Here is a 13,135-nt window from a genome sequence, read left to right as displayed (position 1 = left end):
ACCGTTCATCTGCAAATCCGAGTCATTGAAAAAGAGAATACTTTGCTGAAGCCCAATTTATTTTCACATGCGTACACTTTGCCGCTCTTTCCAAAATTCAGCCATCCCTCGAGACAGAGCCGTCTCGGCTAAGGCCCGGCACTCGTTGGGGGTGAAGCCCGCCAAAACGGCGCCCCCGGTGGCAACCCCGTGCTCGTCCGCCAGCTCGGCCACCCTGGCGGCGATGAGAGACGCCGGAACGTGGCAGTAGGGCTGACCCGCGATGCTGAAGGACGGCCAGGGCGCTGCGGCGCCCCTCTGGCCCGGCGGAAGCCCCGGGGGAAGCCCCGGCGGAAGCCCCGGCGGAAGCCCCGGCACGCTCTCCACGTTGCAGGCGATTTCCACGGCCCCCTCGTGCGGCAAGGCCAGGACTTGGACCCCCGGAAGACCTCCCGGCGCCGATTCCCTGAGGGCGGCGGCGATGCGCCGGCCCACGCTCAGGTCTTGAGTGTCGATAGTCACGTTGCAGTTCATGACGTAAGGACTGGCCCCGATACCTGCCGTAAAAAAAAAAAAAAAAATGAGAACAAATTTCTTTTGGATCGAAGCGTCATGCCATTACCGGTGAGGCCAAAGCGTTTGTTCGACACGGGCCCGACGCCGTTGGAGTCCGCCGTCTTCCGGAACCAGCCCATCTCCTTCCTCCGCTGAGCCAGCCCCCGTTGAAGAGGGGCATCCGCCCACCCGAAGAGGAAGACGCTGGTGCCCGGCACTCGCCGGGTGAGGCCCGCGGCGATGGCTGAGCAAGTCCGGCAAAGAGCAGAGACAGACAGGAAGAAGCCCAACATGAGCGCTCCGGACCTCCACAAAAGAACACGCGCCCAAACAGAAGCTGACCGCGAGATTCTCGAGCACAGTCGTCAGGTCCCACGTCCTCCCCCAAGGGGTAGATGGGTACCAGGTCCACGGCACCCAAACACGGGTGGACCCCCGAGTGGGCGCGCATGTCAAACAGCTGGCAGGCTTTCTCGCAGGCGGACAAGACGGCCTCCCCTTATGTAAGTACACACAAAGAAGGCAGATCTTTTTTTTCTTCCTCGTCAATTAGGATGGCATCAAAGCCAATCGGGACCTACCGATGGCTTCGATAGCGGCCACGATTGTGATGACGGAGCGGTTGTAGTCACGGTCGTTGAAGATGTTCAGCACCGCGGTCGCCTCTCTGCCAACACCTGAAGACAAGATCTGCTCAAAATGGCCGATTCAAAACTAAATGTCCGACTCACGAGTCCATTTGGAGAGTTGTGTTCAGGAGTCAGGACAAGTTTAACAGCAGATTCATTTTTAGCAGTCGCCTAACAACCTTGCAAAAATGGGAGAGAATCAGCTCCACGTGATTAGAAATCAGATTTGCCTTGAGAGTCGTACAAGGCGGCCTTGGCCACGCTTTCCACCAGGTCCGCCTTGCGAGCTTCCGACACGTTGAGCAGACACGTCACCAGGCGTCTTCCCAATGCAGTGGTCGACATCTTTCTCTGCAAGAATAAATCGGTGGAATTAGGGTAAGCAACATGCTAATCTTGTGATGATGCTGATTTTGGGGGGAAAAAACTGAGAAAAGGACACAGAATGTCAACTTTGGAATGGTCCAGCCTACAACCTCCAAACTGGGAGGCAAGTGCGGTAACCGAGTCATCCACCGAGCAGTATTCGATAAAAACAAGGTATTAAAACTCATCTCAAAAAGTGGCTTAACAACGACGTAACATCCATACTATCTCCTATCTTGTGTTTGGGAAGACGCAATAATGGTTTGTTTTCTTCTTACAAAAGGGCAAATAGTGCATGATAGACACTTTGTCTTTTTAGGAAAGCGCAACATTTCCAAGTTTGTGCGCTTTTCACTTGTGTAGCCGTAAAGTAATGGTTTTCTTTTTCATTTGGTGTGTGTGTGAGTGTGTGTGTGTGTGCGCGCGTGTATTTCGTGGGTTACTCTGTTTATTTCGGCTGCATCGCTCAAGCATCTATTGGAACTTTACAAGCAAGTTAGCTTTAGCGGTTAGCACGACTTCTATGGAGCCCACAAGCCACTCGAGCTATTTTCAGACACTAGTTTTTGTAATAAATGCAGTTTAAATTTGGTGGCCGACTACGTAACCCTCCGTTGTCACACTTCCTGTTCCATGCCTATTCCGTTCCGTGTTGAAACTCGCAGCGAATGTCTGAGCAAGGTGTGAGAATCAAAACAAAGTTTTCAACAGGTAAATAATAAAATGTTTTATACGCACCGAGTGCTCAAGAATCACTGGCTGCTTATCATCGCCGGTGGCAGTGCAGAGTTCAGCGATTGGCCAAAGTCCAACCTGTCACAATACTACTGTTCAATAAAGAAATTAATGAAAACATTTTATTAACTCATTTTATGTTTGCCACAGATCTGAATATTAAATGTAACCATCCCTATGTTTGTGAGAGAGCAGCGCATTGGAATGCGTTTAACGAGGCGACCGGACGTCGTCTCACAGCGAAGACGGAAGTAACCATAAGTGAACTGTCTTGGTTTATGGTCGCTTCTGATTCGTGTACTGTAGCCAATTGCCTCGCGACAGTCACGTCTTGAATATGTTCATCCATCCATCCATCTTCTTCCGCTTATCCGGGGTCGGGTCGCGGGGGCAGCAGCTTTAGGAGGGACTCCCAGACTTCCCTCTCCCCAGCCACTTCATCCAGCTCATCCCGGGGGATCCCAAGGCGTTCCCAGGCCAGCTGAGAGACATAGTCTCTCCAGCGCGTCCTGGGTCGTCCCCGGGGTCTCCTACCGGTGGGACATGCCCGGAACACCTCCCCAGGGAGGCGTCCAGGAGGCATCCTGATAAGATGCCCGAGCCACCTCATCTGGCTCCTCTCAACGTGTAGGAGTAGCGACTCTACTCCGAGTCTCTCCCGGATGACCGAGCTTCTCACCCTATCTCTAAGGGAGAGCCCGGACATCCTGCGGAGAAAACTCATTTCGGCCGCTTGTATCCGAGATCTCGTTCTTTCGGTCACGACCCATAGCTCGTGACCATAGGTGAGGGTAGGAGCGTAAATCGACCGGTAAATTGAGAGCTTTGCCTTTTGGCTCAGCTCTCTCTTCACCACAACGGACCGGTACAGGGTCCGCATTACTGCCGACGCTGCACCGATCCGCCTGTCGATCTCACGCTCCATCCTCCCCTCACTCGTGAACAAGACTCCAAGATACTTGAACTCCTCCACTTGGGGCAGGATCTCATCCCCGATCCGGAGAGGGCATTCCACCCTTTTCCGATCGAGGACCATGGACTCGGATTTGGAGGTGCTGACCCTCATCCCGACCGCTTCACACTCGGCTGCGAACCGTTCCAGCGAGAGCTGGAGATCACGGCCTGAAGAAGCCAACAGCACCACGTCATCTGCAAAAAGCAGGGACGCGATGCTGAGGTCCCCAAACCGGACCCCCTCAACGCCTCGGCTGCGCCTAGAAATTCTGTCCATAAAAATTATGAACAGAATCGGTGACAAAGGGCAGCCTTGGCGGAGTCCAACCCTCACTGGGAACGAATCCGACTTACTGCCGGAAATGCGGACCAGACTCTGGCATCGGTGATACAGGGACCGAACCGCCCTTATCAGTTGGCTCGGCACCCCGTACTCCCGAAGCACCCTCCACAGAACCTCCCGAGGGACACGGTCGAACGCCTTCTCCAAGTCCACAAAACACATGTGGACTGGTTGGGCGAACTCCCATGCACCCTCGAGGATCCTGCCGAGGGTGTAGAGCTGGTCCACTGTTCCACGGCCAGGACGAAAGCCACACTGCTCCTCCTGAATCCGAGGTTCGACCTCCCGACGGACCCTCCTCTCCAGCACCCCTGAATAGACCTTACCAGGGAGGCTGAGGAGTGTGATTCCCCTGTAATTGGAACACACCCTCCGGTCCCCCTTCTTAAAGAGGGGAACCACCACCCCAGTCTGCCAATCCAGAGGCACTGTCCCCGATGTCCACGCAACGTTGTAGAGGCGTGTCAGCCATGACAGCCCCACAACATCCAGAGCCTTTAGGAACTCTGGGCGGATCTCATCCACCCCCGGGGCCTTGCCACCGAGGAGTTTTTTAACTACCTCAGTGACTTCGACCCCAGAGATTGGAGAATCCGCCTCAGAGTCTCCAGGCCCTGCTTCCTCAATGGAAGGCGTGTAGGTGGAATTGAGGAGGTCTTCGAAGTATTCTCCCCACCGACTCACGACGTCCCGAGTCGAGGTCAGCAGCACGCCATCCCCACTGTAAACAGTGTTGACGTTGCACTGCTTCCCCCTCCTGAGACGCCGGATGGTGGACCAGAATTTCCTCGAAGCCGTCCGAAAGTCATTCTCCATGGCCTCACCGAACTCCTCCCACGCCCGGGTTTTTGCCTCAGCAACCGCCGAAGCCGCGTTCCGCTTGGCCATCCGGTACCTGTCAGCTGCCTCCGGAGTCCCGCAGGCCAAAACGGCCCGATAGGACTCCTTCTTCAGCTTGACGGCATCCCTTACCGCCGGTGTCCACCAGCGGGTTCGGGGATTGCCGCCACGACAGGCACCAACGACCTTACGGCCACAGCTCCAGTCGGCCGCCTCCACAATGGAGGCGCGGAACATGGTCCACTCAGACTCAATGTCCCCCGCCTCCCCCGGGACGTGGGAAAAGCTCTGCCGGAGGTGGGAGTTGAAACTCTTCCTGACAGGAGATTCTGCCAGACGTTCCCAGCAGACCCTCACAGAGCGTTTGGGTCTGCCAGGTCGGACCGGCATCTTCCCCCACCATCGGAGCCAACCCACCACCAGGTGGTGATCAGTTGACAGCTCCGCCCCTCTCTTCACCCGAGTGTCCAAAACATGCGGCCGCAAATCCGATGACACGACTACAAAGTCGATCATCGAACTGCGGCCTAGGGTGTCCTGGTGCCAAGTGCACACATGGACACCCTTATGCTTGAACATGGTGTTCATTATTGAAAATCCATGTCGAGCACAGAAGTCCAACAATAGAACACCGCTCGGGTTCAGATCGGGGGGGCCGTTCCTCCCAATCACGCCCTTCCAGGTCTCACTGTCATTGCCCACGTGAGCATTGAAGTCACCCAGTAGAACGATGGAGTCCCCAGAAGGAACGCTCTCCAGCACTTCCTCCAGGGACCCCAAGAAGGGTGGGTACTCTGAGCTGCTGTTTGGTGCATAGACACAAACAACAGTCAGGACCCGTCCCCCCACCCGAAGGCGGAGGGAGGCTACCCTCTCGTTCACCGGGGTGAACCCCAATGTGCAGGCGCCCAGCCGGGGGGCAATAAGTATACCCACACCTGCTCGACGCCTCTCACCGTGGGCAACTCCAGAGTGGAAGAGAGTCCAGCCCCTCTCGAGAGGGCTTGTACCGGAACCCAAACTGTGCGTGGAGGCTAGTCCGACTATATCTAGTCGGAATTTTTCTGCCTCGCACACCAGCTCGGGCTCCTTTCCAGCCAGAGAGGTGACATTCCATGTCCCAAGAGCCAGCTTCTGCAGCCGGGGATCAGACCGCCAAGGTCCCTGCCTTTGGCTGCCGCCCAGCACACATTGCACCCGACCCCTTTGGCCCCTCCCACAGGTGGTGAGCCCATGGGAAGGGGGACCCACGTTTCCTTTTCGGGCTATGCCCGGCCGGGCCCCATGGGCGAAGGCCCGGCCACCAGACGCTCGCCTTCGAGCCCCGCCTCCAGGCCTGGCTCCAGAGGGAGGCCCCGGTGACCCGCGTCCGGGCGAGGGAAAACGAAGTCCATTTATTTCAATCGTCATAAGGGGCTTCTGTGAGCCGTGCTTTGTCTGGCCCCTCACCTAGGACCCGTTTGCCATGGGTGACCCTACCAGGGGCATGAAGCCCCCGACAACATGGCTCCTAGGATCATAAGGGCACGCAAACCCCTCCACCACGATAAGGTGACGACTCACGGAGGGGTAAGCGACGATCGTTGGTTGTGAACTATCTTGGCCTACATGGACATTTGCGCAGGCTCCGTGGTGTCAAAAGTGCCACGCACGCGCAGTAGCAGTTGACGATGTGTTGAATTTCAAGCATGTTTCGGAACATGACACTGTGCTGCCGTGGATTTAATAAACAGCGCCTCTCTGTGGGCACATCACAAAAACAAGCAGAAGAACGCAAATTGGAAGATTTTTCAGGAGGCGGCGCGCGCCGCCCCCTGATATAATAGCGAGAGCGGAAACGTCACGCAATAGCTCCTATGCCAGAGGGAATGTCTCTTACAGCCATCCCGGAGCTAAATGTGCTGCGAGTTGCACCGAGGTGGCTCCTGCACGTGTGAGCGCCTATCTAAATGCTTGCCTTGCGTTGGATTGAAGGATTGACCCGATTATACTGACAGCTGCAGCCCAAACCGCGCCGATGACAACCACGGTGGCGCCGTCCTCTTCTCCGGCGTCGAGCAGCCGCCCGGTTGGACTCTCCAAAGATCCGGACGCGCCGAGGGTCCACAAGCTACTGGCCGTGCCCGGGTGCAAAGCAAACATGCTCAACGATCTGCTCCTCCTCCGGCCTGGAGACGGACACGAGTCGCAGGCAGATAAGAGCAGCATTAGCTGGCATGTGGTGTTTTTCCACGGGGATATTCAGGTGAGCACAGGTAGAAAATGAACAGTGCGGTGTGCGCTCTACTGCATTGGATGATCATCACAGTGAAAACCATATGAGCAAATTCCATCCAAGTGTGTGCTGTGCTGGTGTTGTTTTGTTGCAGAACTTCCAGGAGGAGATGTCCTCGCAGCCGGAGTGCGCCCAGTGGCTGGCGTGGAGCCTGGAGCAGGTGGGCGTCGCGCTGGGCCGCCGCTTCCCCGGCCACCACGTGTGGGTGGTGCGCGCCTCCCGCATGCACCTGCACAAGTTCAGCAGCTACCGCAACTTTGTGGAGAGCAACTTGTTCGGCGCCCCGCAACACGGCCCGTACTCGCCCGACGGCGGAGCGCTGCGCCAACTCAGGTAGGGGAAACTTCTTTCCTTTGCACGGCCCGGGTAGAAATCATGGCTTAGCATTACAGCTAAATGCTAGTTCCCCATGTTTGCTCCACTACTTGACACAAGTCTGCAGACCTTTGAGTCCAACTGGGCTTACACGCCATCAACATTTCGCATTATCACGACCACTCTGTCATTTATAGATCAGGCACATCATTTGAAAACATATGCCACGATAGTTTGAATAAACCCACCCAAAAGCGATGCGAACAAAGAAGTGGAGTGTCCGGAGCAGTTGAATCTTCAAGCTGACGAACCTGGACTGTGGTCGCAGGTCTCTGCTGGTCCACGGGATGGAGCGAGCCGGCCTTCCAAACACCATCCGGCCTCCGGGCGGCGCCAGCGGCAAATTCTCCCTGACCTTGGTGGGCTTCAGCAAAGGCTGCGTGGTCCTCAACCAGGTGGTCCACGAGCTGGCCGGCGCCCTGGCCGACCCGGGTCTGTCGGACTTTGCCGCAAGCCTTTCGGACATGTTCTGGCTGGACGGCGGCCACCCGGGGGGAAGCGAGACCTGGGTGACGGACAGGAGGCTGCTGGGCCAGCTGGCCGCCAGCGGCATCGGGCTCCACGCCCACGTGACGCCCTACGAGGTCCGGGACCCCGCGCGGGCCTGGGTGGGCCGGGAGCACGCGGCTTTCGTGAAGACCCTGGAGGAGTTTGGGGCACGTCTGTGCCATAAAATCCATTTTGCCGACGAGCCGCCGTCCATTGAAAACCATTTTGGGGTCATTGGGGAATTCTGAGCCCCCCTTTAAGAGCTTTTCACAAGCAACAGAGAATTGAACTCGCAGTCACGGTCAACCTAGGCCGGCTGTCGTCGCGCTTGAATGTAGCAAAGCCAATCATTCCATTTGAATGCCCTATTCCAATGTGTCTCAATGACCCGTCAGCCTTGAAATGATGTCAAGAAATGAAAATCTGCATAAAACCTCTGTTTTTATTCATTTTGCTCATTGCTGGCTTAAAATGAGTGATTTTAATCGTTGCGCTGAATACAGGAGAGAAGTTTAATTTCATGGTTCGACATTTCCGCTGCAAAAAATGGCAATTTGTTTTTTTACGGGTCTTCAACGCAAAAGTCAAGCATACGGGAGGGAGGCGTCGCATCTTTTCCATCAGCTTTAATGAGCCCAAATGTGCACTAGCTTGATCACAAAACCTGAGTTGGATGCAATCAACTTACCCCTGGGTTCAATTGGAGCAGTTCCAAAAGAAACAAACATCTGCGGCCAAATGTGCGCGTGAGGTATCAGACAAAACAGCAGACCATTGTCATGACATCAAGAGAAAAACGCAAGTTGGAGCAAGCGAGCGCAAGGCTATTGTTTCAATACAACCTGAAGAGGCCGCTCGGGGCTCCGATTCAATTCATTCCATGGGCAGGCTGCTAACAAATGATCTTTCCCCACCCAAATGAATCTAAATGCCAATCATCCGTTCCGGTGCCTCCCCCAATTTATTTTTGAAATAAAAAAAAAAAAGCACTTTTTTTTTTTCTTACAAAGAGGTCAGCTTGCATTAAGCTAGAAAGAGCTTTCTGGAAGGCAAAGTAGTTAAATGAAGGACAAAACTTTGAAACTGGTTTTGTTGGAGCGTACAATTGAAAATCAAACAGCTGGAAGCCAGCGAGCCAGCGTGGAATGTTTGCTTGCTGAGCCGGCCGGCACTCAAGCTTCAGCACGTGAGTAAAAAAAAATGTCAAAAGATGGCTTGTATAGCAAAAAACTCAGGTCACTCATATCTCAAGGCACTGAGGTACATACTTGCGTCACCTAGACGACCCCCAAAAAAAGCAGCCTCGTTCTGAGCTGAACGTTAACAGAAGGCGACGAGCGCTTGGACGCATGCCGTTGATGTCACATGGAGTGTTGGTCCATCTCAATTGCCTTCATTTGTCACCAGCGATCGATCCACATAGCCAAAACATATTAGTGACATGAAAAAACTAAAACAACGTTGAGTTCCAGCGCATAAATAAAATCAGTAAGGATGACGTTAGGAATATGAAAAGTGAGCAGTGATATATATATATTTTTTTTTTTGGTCTTTTCTGTTTATACGCAAAGAAGAGCCTTCATTTTAAAAACATGCGTGAATGCATAAAGCGCCGCGTCGATGAGGAAGTTAAGTGCCGGTCGGCGGGCTTCCCTTTTCCGCGGGACGACAAAAGCGGAACCGGTTTGGCCGCCGACGTGTCGTCACCTGAGAATCGGATTAACACTGAAAAGGGAAAAAGACCATTCAAAGATTCGGGTTTCCAAAATGTACAAAAAGTGGCCGTCAAGTGTGGGAATGTGCTTTTTGCATCAGTCCGGTCCAGCCCTTTGGCAAAACAGGCGAGAAGCGCAGAACGTGCCGCGGCCACTGGCGACAAGAGGGCGGGCCGCTTTAACTCGGCGGCGAAGGAGTGAGATGATTATCTTTGGCTTGTGTTAATCAACAAATGGAAATAGTACGTCGCCCGGCGCTCTTAAAAGCCATTTCACACGTCACCGTCTCCGAGACGCGTCTCCTCGTCCAAGCGGACGCGTTTGGCGTGGAAGTGCAGCGGCGCCGCTGACTCCAGGAAGTTCTCCTTGTCTTCGGGGTCCTCGGGCGGAGGCGCCGCCCACTTTCCACCGCAGCTCCGCTCGCGGGCGCCGCGGGCGGACGCCGCCTCGGGACCGGCCGACGGCGGCGCCGGCTGCCACAACCAAGGGTGGCCGATGCATTCGGCCGCGCTGGGACGGTCCCTGTCGGCAACAAATACTCGTTAGTGCGGTGCGGTGCGGCTCGCGCGAGGAAAACGAATGCAATCGGCGCGGCAAACAAAGCCGGCCGGTTGAAGAATTTACAAAGGAAACCGCCGGCAGGAAAAAAACAAACAAACAAAAAAAAAGCAGCAGTTGCGCTTTTGCGGTGACGCTAAGAAGAAAAAAGCATTGAGATTGGCCAAGCCGGCTCCAGACTTGAAGCCGGCCACGGGGGATTTGGAGTGGTTCCTTCAAGCAGTTTGGACAACAGCTTGGAAAAAAAAAAAAAAGCAAGAGGAAAAAAAGAGGCAGGCTTGACGGGAAAGTGGCCATGATGAGGGGAGGCGGCCTAATTGCTACTTCCAAACGTGTTTGTTTGTTTGTTTATGGAGCGTGCAAGGAGCTGTTGGCAGGTGCCCTCCTCCTTAAAAAGAAGGAGCATTGCTCCAAAATGAACCGAGGGCAGACGTCCGCTCTTTCGCTCTTTTCAATTGCTGGCTCGTTCGCCGGCTGGCCGGGCTACTCACTCGGGCGCTTTGACCAGCAGCTTTCGGATGAAGTCCACGGCCAGCTCGGAAACCCTGGAGAAGGCCTCCAGGCTGTAGTCCACGTTGACCTGGGACACGTTCAGGTACGTCTCCTGCTTGTCGTCGCCGGCAAACGGCGACTCGCCCGTCACCAGCATGTAGGCGATGACGCCCACGCTCCTGAGGCAAACGGCGGTTGGGCTCAGCAAACAAAGCCCCTCGCTGCCTGCCGCCTTTCAAAGTCGCCGCTCGCTCGCTCGCTCGCTCACTCACCAAAGATCCGTGGAGGTCGTGATGGGCTCGTAATTGAGGACTTCCGGTGCTGAGTGAAGAAAAGCGGAAAGAAAGCCGTTTAAGGTGGATGACTTACTTCCTGCTCGAGACATTTTTCACTCGAGGCTGCCCGCTTCAAAGAAAAAAAAAGGGCTGACTCATTCAGTTGAGTCATTTCAACTGGTGTGGGTGCGTTCAATTGTTGACTTTTTTTTTTTCATGTCGGAAGGAGGTTTCGCAACAGAGCCAGCACTTTCTTCCGCAAAAATGTGACTTTGGTCTTTTTCTGGCTTACCCACATACTCAGGTGTGCCGAGAATCTCTCGCAGCTCGCCGACCGCGCCCAATCTGCGCGCCAGGCCAAAGTCGACAATTTTGATGTCCCCGGGTGGGGAAAGGCTGGTCAGGAGGATATTCTGAGGCTGAGACACACAGCAAAGAGTCAACGCGGAAGCAAAGGTGCAGCAGAGGCCCGTCCCGGCCCGTCCCGTCATGTCCGTCGCCCACCTTGAGGTCCAAGTGCACCAGGTTGCTCTGGTGAAGGTGCTGAACGCCCTCCAGCGTCTGCCTTATCAGACGGGTGATCTGGGCCTCGGGCAGCAGCTCGTCACTCACGCAGTGGTCGAAGATCTCGCCGCCCGCCGCGCTGGAAAAGGCCACAGCGTCAAGGTGTCCGTTTTCAGCGGCGAGCGGACGCTTTGCCGTCGGGACTCACTATTCCAGCACCAGGACGATGTCGTGGTCCGTTTCGTAAGCGGCGTGCAGGTTGACCACCCTGGGGTTGCTGCGGGCCGTCTCCAGGACGGCCATCTCGTGGACCACCTCGGCCCGGCAGTCGCGGCCCCGCCTCCTTTTGCGCAGGAACTTGGCGGCAAACACCTTGCCCGTGGCTTTCTCCACGCAGCGCTTGACCACAGCAAACTTGCCCCTTGAACAAAGTGGACACCGTTAAGGTTCGGCTTGCGGCCATCGGGCAGGCTCGCCAAAAGTGCGAGTCGAACAACAGGTGAAAAGGTGACACTCAACGAGATCAGGAGATGTTCCCATCAAAGTGTCAGACTGCAGGAATAACACAAGTTCAAACCGCTAGAACAGGTTGGACAAAGTTCATGTTTAGCACTCACGAACAAGAGCAGAGTGGAAAAGCGACCTCGATTTGCACCAGGGCAACATGAAACCAAGCGCCTTCCACTGTCGTGTGGAGCCAAAGCAAATAGTCCTGTAAACACTCCACCAAATCTCATCATTTCATGGGCCTAAAATAGCAAGCGGTGCTCAAACTGCGGTCCCGGTCGGTCACCTGGAGGGGCTGTGTCGCTCTGCAATTTCAAGAACAAAGGGCACACTATTGCAGGAGTCGAATATGACCTTTTGGAGAACAAAATGGGTTTTATTTTGAAAATGCTGCCACTTGCTGTTGGCTCAAAGTGACATCACATGTTCTCCGACATTCACTCTCCTGCTGAAAGTTTCCTTTGCAGGCACACAACTAGAGAGTAGCGTTGTACTTTCAAAATTCACGTTTTGAAAGCATCTCACGAAACTTTATGCTGGTAGAATTCCATGTTGCACGAATCAATTCATGACTTTTGATTCTGGCAACTGCGCTTCGGTTTCAAAAGCGATGATGACGTCGTCTTCGTGCTGATTGAATGGACTTTGACACTGACTTGATCTCGAATTGTTTCGTATGACATTATTTGGTGGACCTTGCCCTGCCCTGCCCTGCCCTGCCATCTCATGGTTTCTCCCCCCCCCCCCCCCCCCCCTTGCCCCCGGGCACCAGGGGATGTGGATGTTAACATCTGTCACCCTTGAGAAGCCCCTTTCCGCGGCGAGAGAAGAAACAAATTGGACTTGCCTATCATATCATATCATATCTATTTAGTGTGTTTGGGAAGTGCTCCCTCCGACTCACCTCCCCAGCTCGCCGGTGACTTCGAACACGGCATCCAGAGGCTCCGCGCTGATCGGTGTGTGACTTTCGGCCAGCAGTCCGGCAGCCAGTCCGCTGCGGCTGTCCAGCCGCCTCCGAGACATCGTCGCCTAGATCAGCACCAGTCGGCGCAAGGAAGCGAGCGGGTCGCCGCGATGCGAAACACGGTGGGAGGGCTGTGAAGAGGACTCTCGAAAAGGGCGAAGCGAAGCGAACGAAGCTAAGACCGCCCGCCGCCGGCTACTTCCATGCTAGCCCGGTTAGCTTCCGCGGTCAGCTCAGCTCAGCTCGACGCTCGATTTCGTCAACTTAACCGAGGAGGAGGAGCTCGACTACAAAAAAGACGATCTACGACATGTCCCTCCATTGATTAGCGCGTCAAAGGTCGAGCACTTCATTCTAGTTTGTGGGCGACTTTCCGCTTCTTTGCTCTTTTCGCCTGTCTTTCTTTTTTAACGACCTTCTTGTTTGACACTTCTCGACGCGTCACTGCTCTGCTCTGCTCGGCACGGCACATGCGCACTGCTCATTTGCGGGCTTTCGTTTGAAACAGAAAAGAGTTGAAGGAGATTGTTTTTCTGAATGTGACTTTTAGTTAACGCATTTCTAAGAATGTAAAAAA

General features: G+C 54.6%; 3 protein-coding genes across 5 annotated transcripts; 1 reads left to right on the top strand and 2 right to left on the bottom strand.

The window, feature by feature from the left end:
* Window positions 1-41: 41 nt before the first annotated feature.
* On the bottom strand, window positions 42-2,520 carry ftcdnl1 (formiminotransferase cyclodeaminase N-terminal like 1). 3 transcript variants are annotated; one of them, XM_049728940.1, is made up of 6 exons: window positions 2,268-2,520; window positions 1,394-1,514; window positions 1,116-1,211; window positions 877-1,032; window positions 602-778; window positions 42-536 (listed from the first exon to the last, which is right to left on the bottom strand). In XM_049728940.1, the coding sequence occupies exons 2-6, from the start codon at window positions 1,506-1,508 to the stop codon at window positions 64-66; spliced, it is 1,017 nt and encodes a 338-aa protein (XP_049584897.1). In that variant the 5' UTR covers window positions 1,509-1,514; window positions 2,268-2,520; the 3' UTR covers window positions 42-63. The 3 variants fall into 3 exon arrangements, with proteins under 3 accessions (XP_049584897.1, XP_049584900.1, XP_049584898.1); XM_049728943.2 differs by lacking the exon at window positions 2,268-2,520 and adding an exon at window positions 1,973-2,233; XM_049728941.1 differs by lacking the exon at window positions 2,268-2,520 and having other exon boundaries at window positions 1,394-1,966.
* A 3,546-nt stretch (window positions 2,521-6,066) lies between these two features.
* c8h2orf69 (chromosome 8 C2orf69 homolog) lies at window positions 6,067-7,989 on the top strand. Its single transcript, XM_049728944.2, has 3 exons — window positions 6,067-6,646; window positions 6,771-7,009; window positions 7,320-7,989. The coding sequence occupies exons 1-3, from the start codon at window positions 6,419-6,421 to the stop codon at window positions 7,786-7,788; spliced, it is 936 nt and encodes a 311-aa protein (XP_049584901.1). The 5' UTR covers window positions 6,067-6,418; the 3' UTR covers window positions 7,789-7,989.
* Window positions 7,963-13,044, bottom strand: stk17b (serine/threonine kinase 17b (apoptosis-inducing)). The gene is made up of 7 exons (XM_049728939.2): window positions 12,496-13,044; window positions 11,293-11,505; window positions 11,085-11,223; window positions 10,873-10,999; window positions 10,578-10,626; window positions 10,305-10,484; window positions 7,963-9,777 (listed from the first exon to the last, which is right to left on the bottom strand). Exons 1-7 carry the CDS (start codon window positions 12,615-12,617, stop codon window positions 9,528-9,530), a joined length of 1,080 nt encoding a protein of 359 aa, XP_049584896.1. The 5' UTR covers window positions 12,618-13,044; the 3' UTR covers window positions 7,963-9,527.
* Window positions 13,045-13,135: the final 91 nt, after the last annotated feature.

This window comes from Syngnathus scovelli, chromosome 8 (assembly GCF_024217435.2).
Source record: "Syngnathus scovelli strain Florida chromosome 8, RoL_Ssco_1.2, whole genome shotgun sequence".
NCBI classification, from domain to species: domain Eukaryota; kingdom Metazoa; phylum Chordata; class Actinopteri; order Syngnathiformes; family Syngnathidae; genus Syngnathus; species Syngnathus scovelli.
This window is presented reverse-complemented; position numbering and strand designations above follow the sequence as displayed.